This window comes from Etheostoma cragini, chromosome 13 (genome assembly GCF_013103735.1).
Source record: "Etheostoma cragini isolate CJK2018 chromosome 13, CSU_Ecrag_1.0, whole genome shotgun sequence".
Lineage (NCBI taxonomy): Eukaryota > Metazoa > Chordata > Actinopteri > Perciformes > Percidae > Etheostoma > Etheostoma cragini.
This window is the reverse complement of record NC_048419.1, coordinates 22,199,336-22,221,325: the sequence shown is the minus strand read 5'-3', so window position 1 is coordinate 22,221,325 and position 21,990 is coordinate 22,199,336. Positions and strand designations below refer to the sequence as shown.

Sequence of the window (21,990 nt, the reverse complement as noted above, 5' to 3'; positions counted from 1 at the left end):
TAATGATATAATTTGTTCAATAAGATATCAAAATCAATAGTATCAAATGCCTTGGATAAATCTAAAAAAATACCAATAACTTTTATGTTATTAAGGTGAAAGCACAATTTTCAAAGGTGAATATCTCCCAACTCCAGCACATGTTTGAAGCATCGGAAATTTAAGATCAAAACATTTTTAATTGCAGGGCTTCAGGTTCACTGAGGGCCCCCTTGTGGTAATTTAAAGGCTTTGGATGGAGAAGATGTGGATTTAAAATGGTTGCTGGTCCCTGGTGGTAATATAAACATCAAAATGACTATTAATCAGAAGGGAAATCAGCAATGGCTTCTATTTAACAGTAAAGAATGAAGAGAGAGGGAACAAAAAACAACTGGCAAACTAAAAGAGAGAAGGAACACAAAAGCCATTATTTAAACATTAACAAAAACCACATCCTGTAGATGGGCCAAATCATTCAAAAAGCTTCTGAAGGTGGCTCATCGACATAAAATGCACCACAGTACATTTTGGCTATAAACAATGATTGTCCTTATGTTGGAATTGAGCTTACATATTAATATCAAATCAATTTGAACCTTGTAGAAATAATAGTGTGCAGTCTATGGAAGATTATACCTTCACCTTCCCACCGCTGTAGCAAAAAAAATAATAATATGCTTTTATAAAACCCATGTGTCTCTCACACCTGGCGACGGGTCCTGAAAGGATGAAACAGATGTTATGTGCTGATAGCGTGTTGGTGTGTAACTGTCTTAGAAATTGTTAAAGTTGAATGTATGGAATGCATGGGGTTGTGTTCATGTCAACTTATGTTGTGTGTGCTTAGTTTCTGTGTTTCTGTAAATTCCTATTTCTGTATTGTCTACTATGCATTGTAACGTGCGTGTAAATTATTGCATTGCCCTCATCAATGCAATCCATGAGCTGACTAGGATCCTAAATAAACAGACTGACAGTAACCTCAGAGCACTGGTGACACCTTGTGGCTGCCTGGGCGTCAGTTTCACTGCAGAATGGAAGCAGTTTGTTATCTCTGCCATTGAAAACCTAAAAGCTCCATTTTGAAGATGCAAAAATCTATCCGGAACCAACACACATCTCAGAACACCTTATTTAACGTTTCTTGTTTGACTAATAATAAGCATGTTCTGGAAAATTTGACATTTCAGTCTTTGACTGGCACGTTAAAATAAGATATGATCTGCTCTGCTTATATGCATATAGGGTCTTACGTTTAAGAAATATATACATAAATAAAACAACGTTTGGTGAATTGGAAGGTGCCGAATTAATGACTGGCTCCCAAAGCTCAATGTGGAGTTGATTTTCCTTGGGGTTGCAGCCTACATGTTTGGATACAAATGAGACAACCTTTAAATCGTACGTTTGAATAAGATGTTCGGTTACAAAAGAGAATGGAGTGCATCTGTGCGTGGCGGTAGCTGGTACCTCCGTAAAATATGCAGCTAAAAACTAATTTGCTATTTTACGGAACATTAACTAGGTTTGTCTGTCCATTTTAAGGGGCGGTTCGACCCCAGCTCCAGCTGTGACAGGACCTATGGGCGCGGAAGACCTGTTTCTGTAGCACCATGAGCAGATCCTCCAATTGGCCAATCGGAAATCAAAACAAGCCTGCCGTGATGAGGAACTACGCGCTCATTGGATGCTCGGTGAATGACGTAAATGGAACGCAGTACGGATTGGTCACTCGTCCACCTTTAGTTTGGTAATCGTCCCTTTACAGTTGTTGCCTACCGGAATACAAGCAACTTCGCCAGGTAGGCTACTGTGCTGTAAATTGTACAGTTAACTTTATATTAACAATGTGTCTGTGCAGCTGACTTAAATGCTTTAAACATGCGACGCAGCCTGTTTGGGAATGCATTTAGTCTCTAATATTTAGCCCTTTCGTGGCGTTGTGATACGTAACAGACAGGAAGTTAAACGTTTAATGGGACATCTTGCAGGATTAATGGATTTTGTAACTGCATAAATGAAATCCATGTCATACAATTGTAAGATGGTAGAGTCAGGATTTGTCCACCTTTCAAGGATCAGAAGGCCAATTCCAGAAGTTAAACATTTCATACACATACAGCCACTAACTGTCTTACTGTAATGGCTTATAACCTAAGCAATTGTTGTTAAAGGAAGTAGTAGTTTAATGTTAGGTCTTGTTATGTAAAAAAAAGTCTTCTGATTAAGACAGAATGCAGTCTTTGCAGTAGAATGTTAAAACTAAAAAACTACTATAAAAACTGTTATGTCAGACTGTCAATCATTCAAACCGATTTATCAATTATCGATTCTTACAGGTTGTTGTTGACAAATAAAATTAATTAACACTTATTTAACACAGTATGCATTATAGTGTGTTTTAAACCATTTATTAATTGTTGATTAATGCGTTACCAAAAACGTCTCAAAAAATTCATACAAGAGATGACAGCTAACAACAGGGCTTCTGGGAAATGCAGTGTTCTTGGCATCTTTTTATTATGTGTGCTTTCTGTCCATACTTTACAGATTTGACCATGGATCTCGTGCTGAATGTTGCCGACTATTACGTCCTCACCCCGTATGTGTTCCCTGCATCGTGGCCCGAAGAGGGGGCCTTGCGGCAGATCATCAGCCTGTTGGTGCTGACCAACCTCGGGGCTGCAGTCCTGTACCTGGGCCTGGGAGCCGTCAGCTACTTCTTCGTCTTCGACCACAATCTGATGAAGCACCCACAGTTCTTAGAGGTATGAAGCCTGTATCTGAGATCATGTGTTGTTATAAACAATGTGCTGCCAATGCTAAACACTAAGCAATCAATCCGACTGTACATATACAAGATGGGGACTCATTTATTGGCACACCTGCAGAATAAAATGCAAAATAGATAATAAATACTATAGAATATAATGATTTAGGAGCATGAGAAGAGTTGCCTCAAAGGCTAAGGCTGGCGTTATTTTGGATTTTTCCTTACTGACAACAAATTCATACCACCCTGGATACCAGGGGTGTTACTAGAAATGCCTCCATACAACCTCTGTATCTTTTTATTATGTTTATATATTTCCTCTTTCTTTATTTATCCCTTTTTTATTTTTATTTATTTTACTTAGAATCAGGTTCAGAGGGAGATCAAATATGCCATGACCTCTCTTCCCTGGATCAGCATACCCACGGTGGCCTTGTTTTTTGTTGAAGTAAGAGGATACAGCAAACTGTACGACAATGTCCATGACTCTCCGCTGGGTAAGTTATAGAGTGACCCCACCAGCTTACAGTTGTTATATTATAGTTCATGAATTTGAAACCCTGAAATTACCATGTTCTTGGTGGTGACATGGTCTGTGTGCTTTCAGGGTGGCCTGGGCTCTTCCTGAGTATGATCTCCTTCCTGTTTTTCACTGACATGTGTATCTACTGGATTCACCGGTTCCTGCATCATAAGCTTATTTACAAGGTCAGTACAAGTGTTTTTTTTTACTTTAAATTGTATTAGGTAGGCACTTGTTGGGTGCATTTTAACATCAGCACGTCATTGTTTTGACAATACTATAAGGTGCTGTAGATATCAGCCTATATCATATATCATATTAACCCTATTCCCTATTACCTCTACAACCCTATTATAGTAACCCTATTTGCCGCTTTGATAGAATCAATCAGAATGTCTCTTTGTCATCTTTATTGTATTAATATTGACAAATCACCAAATTCCTCCCAAAAATGTCCTGGTTTTATTTGTCCAGGTTTCATTACTGTTCTGCCATTTTTTTTTATCAGCCAACATATTCATCAAATACCAGATAGCAGATAATATCGTCCCAGCCAATAAATCAACTCTACTCTCCACCGTTTAACCCCTAAGTTTTAATGACATTAACTTTACCTCCTAATTGGTTGGAGTCCTAAAACTCTGTTGTAAAAATAACAAATAACAATTTTTCACCCTTGGAAGTATTTTTCTCCAATATTGAGGTATATGTTAATAAATATATTGTGGTGGTAGCCCTTTCTGTTGCCACGCTGGGCTTACACAGTAGGTGAAAAAGCGTCTGGCTACTCCACATAGCAATCGGGGATGGGAGGAAAACTGCGCTACACTCCGTAGAGAGACACGGCCAAATAGTCTTGCGAGAGAAAACTCAAATTAAACAGTTAGTCTAACTAGCTGTGTCAATTGACCCTGCAGAGATCTGAGGAGCAGTCAACGATAGTCCTCATTAATCCACCAAATTATAAATTCCAACACAAAAACAACGGAAGGAAAAAGATAAGACGTCCATCGGATATGTAAGGCCAACTGCTCAGTGTTTAACTTATAATCTTTATTTAAAAAAATATTTTTTATTCTTATTATATTGGTTTGGCTTAACTGGATCTCTATTGGGTTTCATTCTCATTGCTGTTGCTGCTATGACACCTGTTTTTCCCACCGGGGATTAATACAGATGTATTTGATCTAATCTAATCTTACCTTGTGACTTGTATGTTTGGGGTCAATTAGATCCTAGATATATAGTTATAAAACTTACAATGAACAACAACAGGACAATAGGTTGAGGTATGAATTAGTATGTTGTCATTAGATTCTTATAGGAAAAAGACTTTACAGCACAAGTGAAAGCATCTTTCAATTGTGTCTTTACCATGGTGACTCACTTGACATGTTTGTATTATAACCATAAATAAATGGTGTCCGACAAAATCCCAAAGCAATAACTGTCTCCGTCTGATCTCTTTGCTCTCTTCTTCCCCAACAGCTGTTTCACAAACCGCACCACATATGGAAGATCCCCTCTCCCTTTGCCAGCCATGCCTTTCATCCAGTAGACGGCTTCATGCAGGGACTCCCATATCACATCTACCCCTTCCTCTTCCCCCTCCACAAGGTTCTCTACTTGGCCCTGTACATTTTCGTTAACATCTGGACCATCTCTATCCATGACGGTGACTATCGCGTGCCTGGAGCTCTGACGGGTGCCATCAACGGCTCAGCTCACCACACTGACCACCACCTCTTCTTCGACTACAACTACGGCCAGTACTTCACTCTGTGGGACCGCCTGGGAGGCTCCTACAGGCATCCGTCGGCTCTGATGGGGAAGGGTCCTCATGATCTGATCCGGAAGCTTCAAGCAGAGGGAAAGTTGAGAGATGACAGAGTAAAGGCTAAAGGGCAAGTGAATGGACATGCTCAGAGAGGAGCCACGTGCAAGGAGGAGTAACAGTAGGGGAAGTTAACATTAATTGCTGAAAGTGATCTCTATTTTTTCAAGACAATGTGCTGTACCCATTCCTTGAAGAATCATTTGAGTTTCTGTGTTGCCAAATAAGCCGTTGTGAGATTTTAATTCTAGTGAAGAAGATGCATGTAAGATGGTTTCCCTGGGATTGATTTCATGTGGAGCAAGCTTTGGGATTGCTGCATTCTTTGACGTATCAATCAATAGACAAGAAACAGATTGACTTCCCAAGTTGGCGATACTGTCTTACAGTGTTAATAATTGAACCGGGGTGATAAAGTGACTCTTTTTTGTATATGCCACCGAAGATTTTTCGCTGTATGCAGACCAAGAAACACCAGAGCCAAAGACCTGTGGAGCATCAAAAGGCTGGAGCTGCTACAGTATCACAGAAATGACACTGACTGAGAGTGGAAGTTTCACTTCATGAGTAGTACCTGGGGCGTGTGTCACAAGGATTGTTTTTCACAGATAAACCAGAGTTAACAAGTTTATTGTGCACTGAATCGTTAACATGTGGCAAACCAACAAGTGCTTCAAAAGAAATATTGCAATAGTTTACAACTATTTTCTTCATTGTGGACATATAGGATTTATAAAAGAAATGTCAGTTACATATTAATTGCTCAGTTCATGTCTTCTCTGTGTTTGTTGATCTGGTTGCATCATCCGTGTGAGAATTGACCTTTACTCCCAGTGCTGTATTATTGCATTGGTACAAACTGTAGAAATACTTATTGGAAATGAAATAATAAATAATAATCCCAAAAATTGCACTTTGAAATAGTGAAATAGTGCTTTGGTTCTTTAATCATACAATGAAAACATACAACATTGTATTGAATTTGAAAGTTCACTCTTCACCTTAGAAAAAAAGTAAAGATAATCTTAACTCAGAGTCCACTTACTGGCTTTGTCAGGAGCTTTCAAGCCTGATTTTTTCGTCACTGATCAGCAGAATGGGGATGCCCGGAAGCTTCTTTCATCTACAGCATTTTTGCAACTTCTCATCTGTTATGGCTGAAAAGTTAAACATTTAAGTTAAGTCTTGACCTTGACAAACGATCCCAACGCAGCGTCCAGTTATTACTTTTTTCATGAGCTTCTTCAGCGCATGTAGCTGGCTTTGAATCCTTAACTTTTTAGCCAGTACAGACAAGAGCTGTGTTCAAAACCGTTCCCTGTGGTGGAAATAGTGCACTATTTGTTTGCCATTTTGTGATTTTGTGATTGAATTCTTTCTGTTTGATATAATTCACAATATAGTTGACTTTAAAATACCCACAATGCACTGCTAATTTAAGTGTGCAAACGATGAGCCCTACATTCGACTCCTGTATACCACAATGCAATGCGGTCATGTTTTAAGAAACCGAAGCACCCATGAAAACTTAAAAGGAAAAATGGAGTGGGCTTTCGTCTCTTAAAAATTGAAAATGGAACATGCTACATATGTACAATTTGTTACTATTCTCCTGAGTCCTCGGTTTGTTTCAGTGACGTATTAGAAGTCATTTTGTTTCAGTTTGTGCACATGATGCCGACTGAATTTTCAAGTTAGGTCCAAAAATCTTGTTTGGTTGTTCCCTATATAGAGTATATATAGTTCACTAATTCATAAACACTATCTAGTGAATGGGAATAGTGAGTGAGGGAATGAGGGAATGGGTTTGAACTCATCGTAGAAGTCCTAAGAGGCTATGGAGGAAATCCCAGATCTATCTCCATGACAACTTAGAGAGCTCCATCAACTGATGAAGACCTTGTAATATGATTGAAAGCTCGGTAAAAAGTTATTAGTTATATAGTTATAAAAAGTAATTATATTTTATTACATCAATTTATTTCCAAATAGGCCTACATATTACACTTTTACCAATCTATTAGGTGCAAACAAATTTAGCAACCTTCAGATACAAAATTGACTTCCTGGCGTTTGCAAATGCTCATGAGTAGATTCTGTGTGCTGTACAAGCAGGAATAATATATAAATACATAGCATGCTTTTCAGCTTCTTAAGTCTTATACGCAAACGTGCACATACGAATAAAAACAGAACAACCAATATAGGGGGGCTGTCTACACATGCTCTGCCAGTCCGTGGTGACAAACATGCCGTGTCATGCCAGTAATGGAGCTCATCAGCAGAAAAAGATGGGCATCCAAAGGAAGGATCGCATGGCTGTTCCTGCTGCCATGCCTGCCAGTAATCCTAGTGCTAGATGCTCCGCCACTCCTTCAAACGGGTCCCGTTGAACCACCACCTGGTGGGTTCCTTAGAGAAAAGACAGACAGAAGACACATGTTTATGGTCAACTTTTTGGCTGATTCCCTGTTTGGCAAATTAGAGTAAAGGAGGAGTTTAACTCGGATTCAGATCAGCAGAAAACTTCCATTCCAACTTTTACCATTAACAACCACACATTAATACAATGCAATTGTACACAAATTATAAATATGTGCCCCCAGTATTGTTACTTCATCTTGTGACAGTGTTATAAACCTTTATTATTTCAGTTAATATTATGCTTAGAGTAGGCTACAGTAGGCTGTGATACATATTACTAAATAAAGCTTCATTAAAAGATTACCACAAATTTACACACAACAAACCTTAGCTAGCAGGGTGAAATCAAAGATGTAAGCATGAAGAGGTATATTTCCTAATGCTTAATATCAAGGTTAATAAAATCTATTTTCAAAGGACTCGTTTGGATTTTGGATCTCTAATATTGCTGTTAGTTTTGTAGTTTGACATAGGTAAAATACAATTAATTCATAAAAAAAGGTTGCTTTATACTACTTTATCAATTGCTGATTTAACGCACCGCTCGGCGAGCAGCGAAGTGACTCAAATCGAACGCTCCCTAGATTAATTAGGCTGCGCGCCCAGCAGGTGTGTGTGGAGGGAAAACTACGTGGAAAAGTGGAGGACGGACAGTGAAAGTTTAAGGATTGAGAAGTTTAAACGTGGCGGTAAAAAAGGGATACAGAAACTGAAGTTTGGATTAGCTGTGTTGAGGAGGAAGACGAGGAGGAGGAGGCGAGAGGTCAGTGGTCAGTTTAGTGCACGTTAGCCTAGCTACGGACTGTACACTGCGTTTGGCTTTATATTGCTAATCCAGCATGCTACCTGGGTTATGGGCCACTCCTCTTTGTTGATTGTGTATGATTAATACAGTGAGACTGCCACACCCGCCATGGTGCTCTTTGTTGAATGGCATGTGTTTTTGGAGAAACACTGACTTTGAAAATGTTGCATTCAGTTTACTAGAAACAGACCAAATGTAATTTTTTTTGTATTTTTAACCCTCCTGTTGTCCTCGGGTCAAATTTGACCCCTTTAAAAAAAATGTCTATATTTCAAAAAAAGGGTTTCTTTTTAACCAAATTACCACGGAAAAATAGATTTGATTCCATGCAACGCTCTTTACGAATACAATTGGTCACTTTCATTCCTGACTAAAACAACTCTGTAGGTTCCTCTGATCTTAACTATTAGTAAAAATAATTCTAAATTTTTGCTTTTTTAACTCAAATATTTTTTCCGTTTTTGACCTAAGAGGACAACACAAGGGTTAATATTTGTGCAGTTACTTCCACACTCCTTGGGGAAAAAAAAACAAATCTTATGTGGAAATAGGCTACTGAATCATTTTATTGTGGTGGTCTAAAAGCAGGACGTCCATATTGAATATATGTTGAGGTTGTATTGCTGCTATGTTGAAGGTTCCTGGTGGTTGAGGGTTTTTCCTGGCTTAGAATGGGCTTCCGGGTAGGGAGGACTATCATGGTGGGATTGGTCTGCGTAAAATAAATTACTCGTTTACCTTATTTGACAGAAATATATGCATTTACCTGTTATTTCTGACAATTTCATACACAAATATGTTTTTATGCTTGAGTAAATAAAGCCTCAACTAACTAGGGCTGTGTATTGGTAAGAATCTGGTGATACGCATCACAATACTTGGGTTACGATTCAATATATTGCAATATAATTTGATACTGTGCGTAAGGCATTATATTGGGATTTTTTTTGTATGAAAGGCAAAGTATAATAAAAACATATTTAAAATTAAAAAAAGACATGATGTGCATACAAGTCAAAGTAGTTTAGATAAACAATTCAGTACACAGAAAATCAGACTGCCGGTTTGGAATTGTGGTTCACAGGTTCTTTGCATAAACCGTTAATATACAGTCTGTGGTTCTTAGTGAGCAAATACATGTTATATATTATATGTGCTGAAGTAGGCCAAAGTAAAGCCATAGCTACATTGTTAGCTACATTGTTAGCTTCTATCAAAAAGTAAGGCACTGTTGGTCAAGTACGCTAGTGGTTCGTCTCAGCATGGCCGTCTAGAGGTAAGGGGGTTTAAACACACCACAAACGTGACCCCGTCTTACGTGAACATTCTTGCATGTAAACTAAAAAAAATTAATAAAAAATTGGGTTTTTGAAAATCAATACAGTATTAAAAAAAAATATTGCGATACTCAAGTATAGAAATATATCTTAAAGCCCTACAATTACCAAGCTGGTTAACAAACTAATATTTAGCATTTAATATTTAGGAGAGTCTAGAACAGCCTGACTCTGGAGATGAAACTGAGATTAGCACCCAGATTCACATTCACAAATTCTTTGGTAAATTGCTCTTAAACATAGTTAGATTTGAAATGCTACTTTTATTCTCAATTCTTATGGGGCTGGGTTAAAAATCAAACCAAAAATCCTCTAAGCAGTAATAAACCCTGTATTTTAAGGTTAGCTTTTTTGGGTCCTGCATTACTATGGTTACGCACCTGGTCCTGCTCCAGGTGTGATGTAGACAGTATGGTGTCTGTTGATAGGGACAGCTTGGTAGGAGTCATCATATGGGTCGTATGTGAACACCTACACAAAGAAAAGTGTTAGCAAACACCACTGACAGTGAACACATCATGTCTCAGCTCTTACAGAGAACTTTGGACCACTTACCGGGTTTCTCCTGGTGTCAAGCAGAGTCAGTTTCCATGCTCTGAAAAAGACATGAACAGGAATGAGGAACTGATGGGACAGTTGTAGAGAGAGGCAGAGCGGGCAAGACATGAGGGAGGTGTGAGTACCTACATGGATTCATCCTCACTGTTGGCACACAGGTTGACTGACGAGCCGCTTGTAAGCTGAACCATAATGAGATTCTCCCTGGGATTACTCTCTGGTGGAGTCACACCTACAGTACAGTCCAAAAACATCTACTTCATGAGCATGTTAGTCTTCTGTCACGCAAAACCTCAAACAAAGATGAAGATCATACATTAAGTGTAGGTGTGTACAATTAAACAACAACAAACGTTTTGGATTATATTTGCTATTATATATCTGATTAAACTCCAGTTTGACTCAAAATAAATCGGTCACTTAGACAGTGAGACAAGTGGATGCTCATTTACAAAAATGAACCATTAATATTTTCAATTTAAGCGACATGAAATGCACTTACAGGCTCTAGCTCAGAGACTTGACTTGGAGTTATGAACCTGCCAAAAAGTCTAAATGTCTGCATGCATTACCTTCACATTCAAGTCCAGATCTGACATCTATGCACGCTGTCTTGAGGCTGATGCGATACTCCAGGTCTCGCCTGCTGTCGGTCTTATAGAAGCAAAGACTCCCATCTATCCAGAGGTCACACCAGTTTAACTTCCAGCGTTTTAGGACAGAAGCTAGAGAAAAAACACATGTCACAGAGTACCATTGGAGTTGGTCTTTTAAGGAGCAATTAGTAAAAATATTAAATTTAGCTCTTATGATAAAATAATTGTTGAGTTAGTGCTGTGATCACTAACGTTAATAGGTATGTAAGCAACTTTTACTATGATTTCTTCCCTTTTTAGATCAAGCTACTGGGAAAAAGGAATGCCTTAAATTGCATATTGTCAGAATTGTCAAATGTGCTAAGCTAAGCTAACAAGTTCAAGGGGATGTTATTTGTAAATCCCCTCCTATTGTAGGCCTTGTATCTCAAAAATAAAATCTTGCCTGTTTGTTTTGTAATTGTTTCCCAGCAGATAAATCCCCTTGACTATCCTGGGTAAGCCACTTAGAGACATGGCCCAGGACATTTAATGGCATTAGAAGTTACAAAAGTTGGAATTTACAGGTATAGGTTTCACTTGGAGAAAATATTCAGTCTATTTGAAGTCTAGTCATGTTAGTCTACCTTAGACAAAAATATCTCTGAAGGTATAACAAATGTTGAACTTAAAGCAAGTTTTTTTTTTTTTTTTTTTTTAAACAAATAATAGCACATATTTGAGTGTGACAGACCAATCGTTTTAATTTAATAAGTTAATTAAAGATGCATCTGTAAGAAATTCAAGTCGGGTCAATGTATTATTTGCCCCGAGTGGGAAATGTGTGCAGCAAGCATACAAAACAGCAAAGCATACAGTATAACATACAGCACTTGACATGAACACATGCCCTGGTTGGCTTACACCTGTGCACAATGGAGAATTGTCTTGAGTTGTTTAAGCTCCTCTGGAGCAGGCTTGTATGTCTGCCATAACCCCACGTGGGTTATAAATAACATAATGAACATTGAATATTGTCACCCAGCGACATCACCATTACCAGCGTAACAGACATCACCACCAACAACCAAACATGACTCATCGCTATGAATCTGGCCATCGGCATCACCAAGCGCCCATATTATGCTCCTTTTCAGGTTCATAATTGTATTTTGAGGTTGTACCAGAACAATAAACATCAAGGTTTACATACTTTCATTTTCAAAAAACACCATATTTTTGTTGTTCTGCTCATTGCTGCAGATCCTGTTTTCACCCTGTGCGGTTAGGTCTCAATTTCAGATAGAGAGTGAGACATATCAGTAGTTTTAGCTACAGAGTGAGACATCTGACTTCCGTACTATCTTTGTTGGGAGTTGCACATGTGCAGTAGCTAGGTAAGATCACATCAGCTAGATAACTCTTTCTCCAACTTTGGTCAGTGCAAGGCAGGACTAGGTGGGAGACTTCTTATAAACAATGGGGCACTTGTGCAATACCTGCAGAACAGGGACGTGGAAGCAGGATTTCCTGTACTATTACTTATTACTACGCGTTTCAGTTATATGACTTCATTCAATTCATTCTGTGTGTGTACTCCTTGAAGGAGAGTTCCAGTTGTTTGTCCCTAAATTTACCAGTTCAAGGTTGGTGCCTTAAAGTCTGAAAGACACAGTTGTCAAGAGCTATGTTTATTGATAAGGGTGCAGGGTCAGAACATCTTCTTTGTTTGTGACCAACGGCACCAGTGGTCTTTGGCAGCTAAGATAAATGACCGATAGAAATTTTGAGGAATGAGAAACAGAAGTAGAAAAGACTTAAAAGAGGCTCCAACTTGTCTGCGTCAAGATGAATTGTTTTTCTAAGATTAGGCCCGTTTTCCAAACAAGGTCTCCTTCTGCTGGGGAAATGGAATATAAGACCGGGGTTTTGTCTTTGTCTGGGTGAGACATTCCACATTGTTGCTGCTGTAAACCTTGTGTGACTGTCTACCTTATACTCCGCAGAGTGTAATAAAAATACACCAAAAACCAACCTTGGTTCACTGGCTCAAGCTGACTCTATTTTGTTTCAACAAAACCTCACTTCAAAACCTTTCGTCTCCTGCTGTACAGAAAACTTCCACAACAGTAGTTCTTTTGTTCATTATGTTGAACTAGTGTGTGTTGTAGCAGTGTTTTGCCATTAAGAACGAGCTAGCATCTGCTGCGATTACCACCTCATCTTATCTAGTCACGTAGAAAACTGTGGAGATTATGTTCAGTAGTTTTCATACTTTTGGCACTTTAAGGTAATGGACTTGTCAACAGCAGCAGTTACCTCCTCGTCCTTCAGCAATTAGGTTGTGAATGGAAACAGGGATGTAGGACTTTGCTTTTCGTGGCAATAGGGGCGCCAACAGTGCTACAGCACCTGCCTGTTGAATATGTGTTTTAAACTACTAAACTGTACTTATCTTACAGTTTACGGCATTTCTCTCCTTAGTATAAACTTCAAGGTTGCCATATCGGAAAATGAAAGTGAGCTGACTGACTCAATAAGAGCTCTACAGAACAGTGTCGTGTGAACGTTTTTGATGAGTTTAAATAGTTTCCTTAAGCAAAAAAGGTGTTGCTTGTCTTTCTTACAAACATTTCATAATTTGAATGAAAAATCAGGCGGTTATTAATCATGGTGCCCAGGTACTTATTAGAGCCCGACCGATTTATCAGCAGGCCATTATCGGTATCAGCATTTATAATGGCCGATAATTAACACATTTTTTTATATTCATTTATCAGAATCATTTATAATGATTTAATGTAGTTAAAAATTAAAATATAAACGGACAAGACACCCTTCAACCATGTCACCACCAGAGTGCGCTCTACAACGTCCCGATTTGTGCGTGTTTTTGTTCAAATGACTAGGTTTCATGTCTTAAGTTTCTGTTTTTTATACATTTATTTATCAGAACTTTAATGTATTTTGATGTTCCTCTGTTCTGCTGTGACATAAATAGAAGAAACAAGTTTATTTTTAAACTGCATTACCATATTCATTTAGTGAGGACTCATAAATAACAACAAATAACTAATTTTAGGGAAATCTGTTTAGAATATATTTGAGGTAATTTTAAAAACAGTGTTTCTTTATTGCTTAGTTACATGTTTGTCCACCAGAGAGCCCCGACAACTTTATTTGTTAATATGTAAAATGTGTACAGTACGGGTCTCGGTCACAGTTCTTTAATATTTATGAAACATTTACGGGACATTTTTATTTATTTTCTTTAAATAATGAATATTGGTAGATAAATCGTTAGCCAATTTTTGAAACTCTCAAACATCTGTCTGTCTAAAACATCAGTTATTGGGGTATACTACACAACAAGCTTCTAGCTCCGTGGTTAGAGAAATCATGAAGATGAAATATTTCATACCGTGTGTGGTCTTAACTCAGATGTGCCTTCAAAATATCAGAAAATGGGTCACCTCTCTGCCCTGGGGGTAAAGGCACTAACCACGAACCGCAATTCCCAGAATTCAAGTCTGGCCAGGGGTGTTTGTTACATGTTATTCGCCATCTCTCTCCTTTTCTCCTTATTATCTGTCCCTCTGCTATCAACTTTGTATGAAAGCATAAAATATCCCAACAAAAAAACTAAAACAGAAAATAAGGAAACATGCCCAGAGCCAACGGCGTCGTCTGCTTATTTGTTTTCTAAACAGCATACTGAACAGTTTTAAATGAGATGGAGAAACTGAACATCCTCACATTGGAAAAATTGGAAATGTGCTCCTTATCATAACAGCCAAAGTTATCATCACCCCCCTCGGTAGCTGTTATAAATAAAAAAAAAAACTTCTTGTTTGTACTCACTCTGCCTCCACAGCCAGCCTGACCTCAGAAGCGCCATGTGTCTCAGCTGTTGTCTCAGTTCTTGTAATAGCAATAATAATAATAATAATCAAGTTAAAACAAATGGAGAAATTTCAGTTTGGGTGTTTACAAGACTAAATGATCTAGCCGTTGGTTTTGAACTCCTCAGCCTCTGTTTATATTCTCTCTGTCCCACAGACAGTGAGGTACTGGTAGAATAATCTGGACTAAGGCTGACTCATGGGATCATTGTGGATTAGGAGAGGGTTTGGCCACTCCTTCCCGTCCTGTCTCATCTTCCTCTCTCTTTCTGGATCCATTTCTCTTACTGCCTCTCGCGCCTTGTGCCATACCTAGTTCATAATGTTATAAAAGCAGTATTCTAATACTTTTGTTACATGCTAATAGAGTAAACTCTTGTGAGCCCTCTCACATTAATTTGCTGTGTGTGTGTGTGTGCGTGTGTGCGTGTGTGCGTGTGTGCGTGTGTGTGTGTGTGTGTGTGTGTATATATATATATATATATATATATATATATATATATATATATATATATATATATATATATATATATATATATATGTCGATATATATATAGATGCCTTTTACAAGTTAATCCTTGTTCTTAAATAACAACATGAGGATTAGCCTAATTGTCACCATGTCGGTTATGAGAGTCTTCATGGTCTGCAGGGCGGTCATTGATTCTCTGGTGACATAATTTCCTTATAGCATAGAGAAAACTCTGGTCCTCTCCATGTCAAAGCACCTGATTACGTATTTACAGGATTTTCTTTATTTAGAAGATGTTTTTTCTCGCATTGTTGGCAGTGAAGTAGCAGCCTTACTTGTGTAAGAAGCCTATCAGGTGACATGCCAACTCTCACTTTGTTCCAGATACTGCGACAAACTATGAAACCCACCACACTTAGCTCCCCCCCCCCAACATGTCGATATCATATCGACATTTAGATATGAGGCTAGATTTCCTCTTAAATTTTGGATATCGTAGTATTGTGATATGGGACAAGGGCTTTTCCTGGTCTTAAAGGCAATGAAGTATTTTTCTAAACTTACTAGACTGTTGTTGCCTTTGCCCACTTACAGTAGTCATTGTATCCTCTGTATTGATGATTATGTTTAAAAACTCTCGTGTTAATATTTTGTGAAAGCACTCTTAGTAAACCCTACAATATTGACATCAAGCAGGAATTCTAATCAACACCAAATAAGATTCAAAGATTCAAAATCCTTTATTAATCCCACAATGGGGAAGTTCACACTGTTGCAGCAGCGTGGGGTCTCTCTCTCTCTCTCTCTCTCTCTCTCTCTCTCTCTCTCTCTCTCTCTCTCTCTCTCTCTCTCTCTCTCTCTCTCTCTCTCTCTCTCTCTGTGTGCTGATTGTAGAGTCTGACAGCAGCAGACAGGAAAAACCTGCGCTATCTCTCCGTGAAGCAGCGCCGCTGCGGCAGCCTGTCATTGGAGGAGCTGTTCAGTGCTGACAGTGTCCTGCATGGGGTGAGAGGAGTCGTCCATCATGGAGGATCATTTTGTCACTATCCTCCTGTCACTCGCCACCTCCACGGCGTCAAGGCCGACCAAGAACAGAGCTGGCCTTCTCAATTATTATGTAATTATGTATTTTTTAAAAGAAGACTTTTTAAAAATGTATAAATACTACAAATCGATAAGTAGATCACAGGGGTCAAAAGTTACCAAGTAAATTTACTCAAGTACTAATTAGTACAATTTGAGTTAATTTTACTTTTCATATTATGATCCCTAATATTTCTGCTCAATTGCATGTATGGTTTTTACTGTATTTCTTTTATTTGTTTTGATGAATGTTATAACTTGTGACTTTTTAAGGAAGGAAAAAAATGAAAACAACTTCATCTAGTGGCTTACAACCAGTTTTCAACAGTTATGCCTTCAACGGTAATACCTTTTCCCCGGTTAGCGTCTCAGGTGGTTGGATGTTAATAAATGAAAAATTAATGATTTTAAATAGTCATCGTCCAAAAAGGTAAAAAAAAATATTTAAAATTGAAACAGATTGCAAAATGAATTCAGCTTTGTATTGCAGACTAAGCTAAATGGTCAAAACGGAGATCCACCTCAAGTGTAACAGTAAAATGCTACTAATGCATTGATGCAACAATATTAACAATCTAAATGTAATAATAGGATACAAAATATATCCGTCTAAGAGCCAATAGTTCCTTTAATACTTGTGCTTTCAGCTCACAATGCTAAAGATTGTTGTCTTGGTAGTTTTTGGTAGTAGAGTCTCCACATGCATTGTAGTCTCTTACTTTGGGTAACTTTTTTAACAGTAGGGAAAAGAGAAGCAACTGAACTTTTTCACTGCAAACAACACCACTGCCATCTGGTGGCATTACGTGGTAGACCTATTCCGTTTAACTAAAGCTGCTGCCAGTCATTCTAAATTAAGTCAAATTTGGTGAATGCAGATATTGAGAAATTGGATATCTTTCTGCATTTGGTAAACAATAAAATACAATCATTTACCCATCTTCTCTCCTAATGAAGCCTATATAACCATTGCAAATAGTGTAGCCTATACTGTATTCTCAATTGTAAAAATTACTAACTAAACAAACTTTAGTCAAATGTGTTTTTCAAACTATTATTTGGGACATTTTCATTAAACAAGCCTAACCTGTTTTATTGAAATTACATTAAGAAATTCTTTGACCTACATGACTTGTTAGTGTGCAACATTTAAACACTAATAACACATTATGAAATGTAACTAATGTTTTAGGTTTGTTTACACTCTGGGACCAAGCCACAGGAAGACTGCATTGAATGCAAATGTAAAACAGTTTGGCCAAAACATAGTTAATGCAGGACTTATTATTTTTCCCTTGTGATGTTTTAACATATCCTAAATTATTGATTTTCTTCAATTACTGCACTTAACTTCAAATGTAAACAACCTTTATTTTGAATGCATCTATTTGTCTTAATTGTGTAACCTTATTGATGAGACGTACAACTGATTTCAATTCATTGGATTGATTCAAGTTTTCAACTTAAAAAAAGATATGTATAATTACAATATAACGTTTACATCGAATACTGGGCTTTTTTTTGCTCGTTAATTCCTGGGTTAATTTTTTGAAGATAATGTAGCCCTGTTACAGTAAGGAAGACGGGGGAAAACAAGACATTTAAGTAACGTCACTTCCGGAAAAGTAGGCGTGTCTTAAACTGTCAACTAACTGAAGAACAACAAAAACAAACGCCACACCGAGGGGGTTCTGAGGACGGTGAGTGCAATGGTGTCCAAATATAGCCTACCGTACCCGTTTCATACATAATACAATATGAAAGGAGTTGTTGTCATGCTAATGACTCGATTTTTAGCAGCCACTGAAATCCCAATACCTTTCCCGTTATAAAGGTGAAGGTAGCTGAACAACCTGGTAACGTTACTTCAAACATGTTTTCGAGGTTGACAGTAACTTACTGTCGTAACTGCGTAGTGAAAATTAATGCATGCCGCTTCTTTCAAAATGTCGCCGTTAAATACGTAATTTTGTCCATTTGTTTTATGCACAAGCGATATTAGGCAACAAGGCCTCGGCTATATAACCAGCCCTTATCTCGCTTAAAGAATGTTTTGCTGACCCTGTCGATAAACCTGGTAGTTAAATTTGGCCTCGCTTGCTAGCAAGGGGAGACAACGGTGACAGCAGTACTTTCTGTCCGCATTGAATCGTTGTGGCTTGCAATTGAATTCGGCATTAATACATCAAGAAAACACTACTTTTATTTTATGTAAACTCTTGAAATTGGTTTAGTATTGTTACCACTAAACTACACCGCGGAGGGCAGTAGTGAGTACAGTCTAAAGTTCAACTTTTATTGGGAAAAATAACTTGATGCTTGTTAGGTGTGCCGACTTAAGGAAAGGCTAAAGAAGAACGAACGAATATTACATGAAAAAATACCCAGTCGACCCGAGACATGTAACATTATATGGACACGTTTTAAATAGATGCTTTTCTTTCTGTAATTAAGAATGTTTGCTTAGTCCGGCATATGTTATTCCGTTTTGGCCCTGACAGGGAGCCAGTTGTCACTTAACCTGTCTTTTGTCAGCAAAAGTCTTCCTGTGCCCCCCCCCTCTATTCATGTACTATAAAGCTGTAAAAAGATATTTTATCCATACATGAATGCAAATTAGTTTATTCTCTAATTCCCAAACCCAGGGTAGCTCTGATTATTATTATTATTATTATTATTATTTTAGATGGTCTTCTTGTTTTATCAAAGTTCTCAACATTTTCTCTCGGTGGCAGAGGCGATGTGACCTGATGTGCAGTTGAAAACAGGCTTTCCTTTAGTCTCTTCTACATCAGAGGTATAAATTGGGGCATCTGTGAAACAAGAAACTATCTATGACAGAAACATCAGACAGCGTCCGGATGCAATGCTCAGCCCTTTTGCAAAAACACCACTTCAGGTGGGCTGAGTCTAAGATGATCAGACCCCATGTGTCTGAAACTGATAGTGCTGATCAGGGTTGAAGAGAGAGGGCAAGACCTTGGCACCTGGCTGCTGTGTGTCAACAAAGTTGAGGGTGTATGCTGTTATGAATGACATCATAACAAAATCCTGCTACTGCAAATCTAAAAACCATCTTTGCATACTAATTGGTTAATGCACATGCGCTAAATCAGGAAGAATTACTGTGACTAAACCGCTTTAATTGTAACACTACTACTGACACTACTACTATCTATTAGTAATAATTGGTTCCCGCATGGTCTTAAAAAGTCTGAAAAAGTTTAAAATGTCAAACCTTTTTAAATTCTTAAATTCACCAAAGTATTGTGTTCTAGCCCTTAGATTAAATTTTCCTACATCAATGCAACGCTATCTAATGCTCATTGAAATGTTCCCGCAGGCCTTTAGAACGTTTTTTGTGTTGCTGTAGTTCTTTCTCTCGCTAGTCCAAATACAATTTGCTGTATTATGACTACAAATGAGACCAAAATGCAACATATGTTGCAGCCAATCTAGACACCAGTCCATAATACCAATGAGGAAATTGGGGAATTGTTTCAATGTTTCCAGACATCGGACTTTGTTTTTGAAGTTGTGATAAAGGTCTTACATTTAATTCATAATGGTCTTGAAAAGGTCTTAAAGTCTTAATCTGGACTTGCTGAAACATGTACAAACCCTGGATACTGCTACACTATTACCACCTTAAAGTCTACTGCTTTCATGCTATTTATTTATTCTGTTACGGTTACTGTTATTTCTACTCCAGAGCAGCAGTACGTTTTAGCAATGGTTGTTGGTTGCCAAAAATTGACAGGATGGTTTCTGTAATTTACATGTTTTATAGTTTGAATTATTATAGCCCTGTGTGTTCTGTGTAACATACCTTAATGGAAAATTATAGCAACAATAGGCAAACACATGACATTGTATACTACAATACAGTCAGATGTTGTCTTTTTTTGGTGCATTTTGGGCTGCAACTGTCTATTTGATATTGTTTAATCTGTTCCTAATTAAGGGTTAATAGTTAATAAAATCTCCAAACATTCTGAAAAATGTTCCTTGACCCCAATTTGATGTGTTAAGATTGCTGTTATATCCAACAATACAAAACCCAACAATATTCCTCATGTCACAATGACATAAAATAGAGAAAAGCAGCAAATCCACACATCAAGTTACATCGAAAAGCTACATTTACGCATTTTTTATATTATGACAACATCTGTCGCATCGTTTATCCTAAATTATTAAAAGTTTTCTGTTAATTGACTTATGGGTTAGTCATCTTATTTTTTCAGCATTAAAAAAAAAGACTGCAGGAACAAGTACTTCACTGAGAAGAAGTTTGTTGGTGTTAACTGTGCACCTGCTCTTGTCAGTGCTGCTTTGCCTCTCACGTTTCTGCTTCTGTGTCCTGTAGGTTGATGGGTTATTTTTAGATCTTTCTATTTAACACGTAGACAGCAAAAAAAATGTCTGCCAACAGGAGCAATCGGACCAAGTGAAATGGTTTGAAGCAATGGACACTTGGATGCATTTAAACTACAGTCTGTTTTTTCTGCTCATTTTTTTAACTTTACCTAACCAGGGATGGGGCTAGGATTGTGTTACAATGTTTGTCTGTTTTTCCCCTTTTTTAATATACAAAGTCACTGCTCTTGCTTTAACCCCTACCACTTGCGTTTCTACCACGTTCTTCTAAACACTGCCCACACAAAGGTGACACTGAGCTGGATTAAAACTGGCAAAGTATCCCTGCCTTTATTCCTGTATCACTGTTAATAACTGTTCTGGGGTTAGCTAGTCATTAAACAAAAATTACAATTATTATTACTAATATTATTACTACTATTTTCATGGAGTTTTCCTACAAATACTACTGAATTTAAAAAAAAAAATTGCAATTGGGAACACAAGGTCACTAATAGTAGTATATATTACTCAACTGGGTAGACAATTATATTTTTACATCCTAAGCAAATTTAGTTAACAATGACATCCGTATATCAAATTTGTTTGGGACCCTTAAAAGTGCAATTTAGGATTGTTCAGAAAAATGACTTCCTTTCTACCTACAGCATTAAGGCTTCAGTGAAGCTGGCTAATGGCCTGCAGACAAACAAATGTGTAGGTCCAAATATTTTCTACAGGGCGTATGTCTGTGTGTGGCCCTTTGTATGTTATAGGCAAAGACTGAACATGTCCTAAGGGATAAAATGCAAAAATTGTAAGCTGCATTGGTTTTTTTGTAAGTTGCTCATGCGTTTGACCAATATCTTGTATAGTTTCTGATTATTATTAACGGTGGACTGGCAGCATGCAAAGTTAGTTATTACAGAAATAGATGTATAGATCCAATTACAAGGTGTGTTTAAAATAACTCCTGCTTCCCGTACATACCATTTAACAACGCTGAAACGCTGGAAACTTTAATAGGAGCATACTTTAGGGCTTCAGATTGGGCTGTGCGATGTGGAGAAAATCAAATATCACAATATTTTTAACCAAATACTTCAATATCGATACCACAATAATATTGTAGTGTTGACTATTGCTGCTTCCACAAAATATTTACACAATTTTTGATAAATAATCATTAGTAATGTGGATATAATGATTACAGTGGGTAAAGCATTAAAACATATTAAAACAGCTAGAACAGTCTGGTAAGTTTAAAATTACATTACTTTACTGTAGTGCAGCCTTTAAAACCAGGAAAAGACAGTTGTGTCATACTACCATATCCAAAATCTAAGACGATATGTAGTTGCGT

At 37.7% G+C, this 21,990-nt stretch overlaps 3 protein-coding genes across 7 annotated transcripts in view; 2 read left to right on the top strand and 1 right to left on the bottom strand.

Annotated features, from left to right (window-relative positions):
• The window catches only part of LOC117955360 (lathosterol oxidase-like), a 21,493-nt gene extending 15,650 nt beyond the window's left edge, over positions 1-5,843 (top strand). The window contains exons 1-5 of one of the 2 annotated variants that reach the window (XM_034889820.1): positions 1,687-1,784; positions 2,533-2,750; positions 3,120-3,252; positions 3,363-3,463; positions 4,767-5,843. In XM_034889820.1, the coding sequence (XP_034745711.1) occupies positions 2,541-2,750; positions 3,120-3,252; positions 3,363-3,463; positions 4,767-5,231 (909 nt within the window). In that variant the 5' untranslated portion in view covers positions 1,687-1,784; positions 2,533-2,540 and the 3' untranslated portion in view covers positions 5,232-5,843. Of the gene's footprint in view, positions 1-1,686; positions 1,785-2,532; positions 2,751-3,119; positions 3,253-3,362; positions 3,464-4,766 lie in introns of those variants that run through there. The other variant, XM_034889821.1, reaches the window with a different exon arrangement.
• Positions 5,844-7,318: 1,475 nt separating this feature from the next.
• Positions 7,319-16,846, bottom strand: plekhb1 (pleckstrin homology domain containing B1). Its single transcript, XM_034889824.1, has 7 exons — positions 16,828-16,846; positions 14,673-14,754; positions 10,809-10,961; positions 10,366-10,468; positions 10,234-10,273; positions 10,059-10,149; positions 7,319-7,524 (listed from the first exon to the last, which is right to left on the bottom strand). Exons 2-7 carry the CDS (start codon positions 14,707-14,709, stop codon positions 7,391-7,393), a joined length of 558 nt encoding a protein of 185 aa, XP_034745715.1. The 5' UTR covers positions 14,710-14,754; positions 16,828-16,846; the 3' UTR covers positions 7,319-7,390.
• Positions 16,847-17,858: 1,012 nt separating this feature from the next.
• tecta (tectorin alpha) overlaps positions 17,859-21,990 on the top strand; it is a 49,271-nt gene continuing 45,139 nt past the window's right edge. The window contains exons 1-3 of one of the 4 annotated variants that reach the window (XM_034889785.1): positions 17,882-17,968; positions 18,955-19,065; positions 21,404-21,444. In XM_034889785.1, coding sequence (XP_034745676.1) covers positions 21,434-21,444 — 11 coding nt within the window. In that variant the 5' untranslated portion in view covers positions 17,882-17,968; positions 18,955-19,065; positions 21,404-21,433. Of the gene's footprint in view, positions 17,969-18,954; positions 19,066-21,403; positions 21,445-21,990 lie in introns of all 4 variants that reach the window. The other 3 variants (XM_034889782.1, XM_034889784.1, XM_034889783.1) reach the window with 3 other exon arrangements.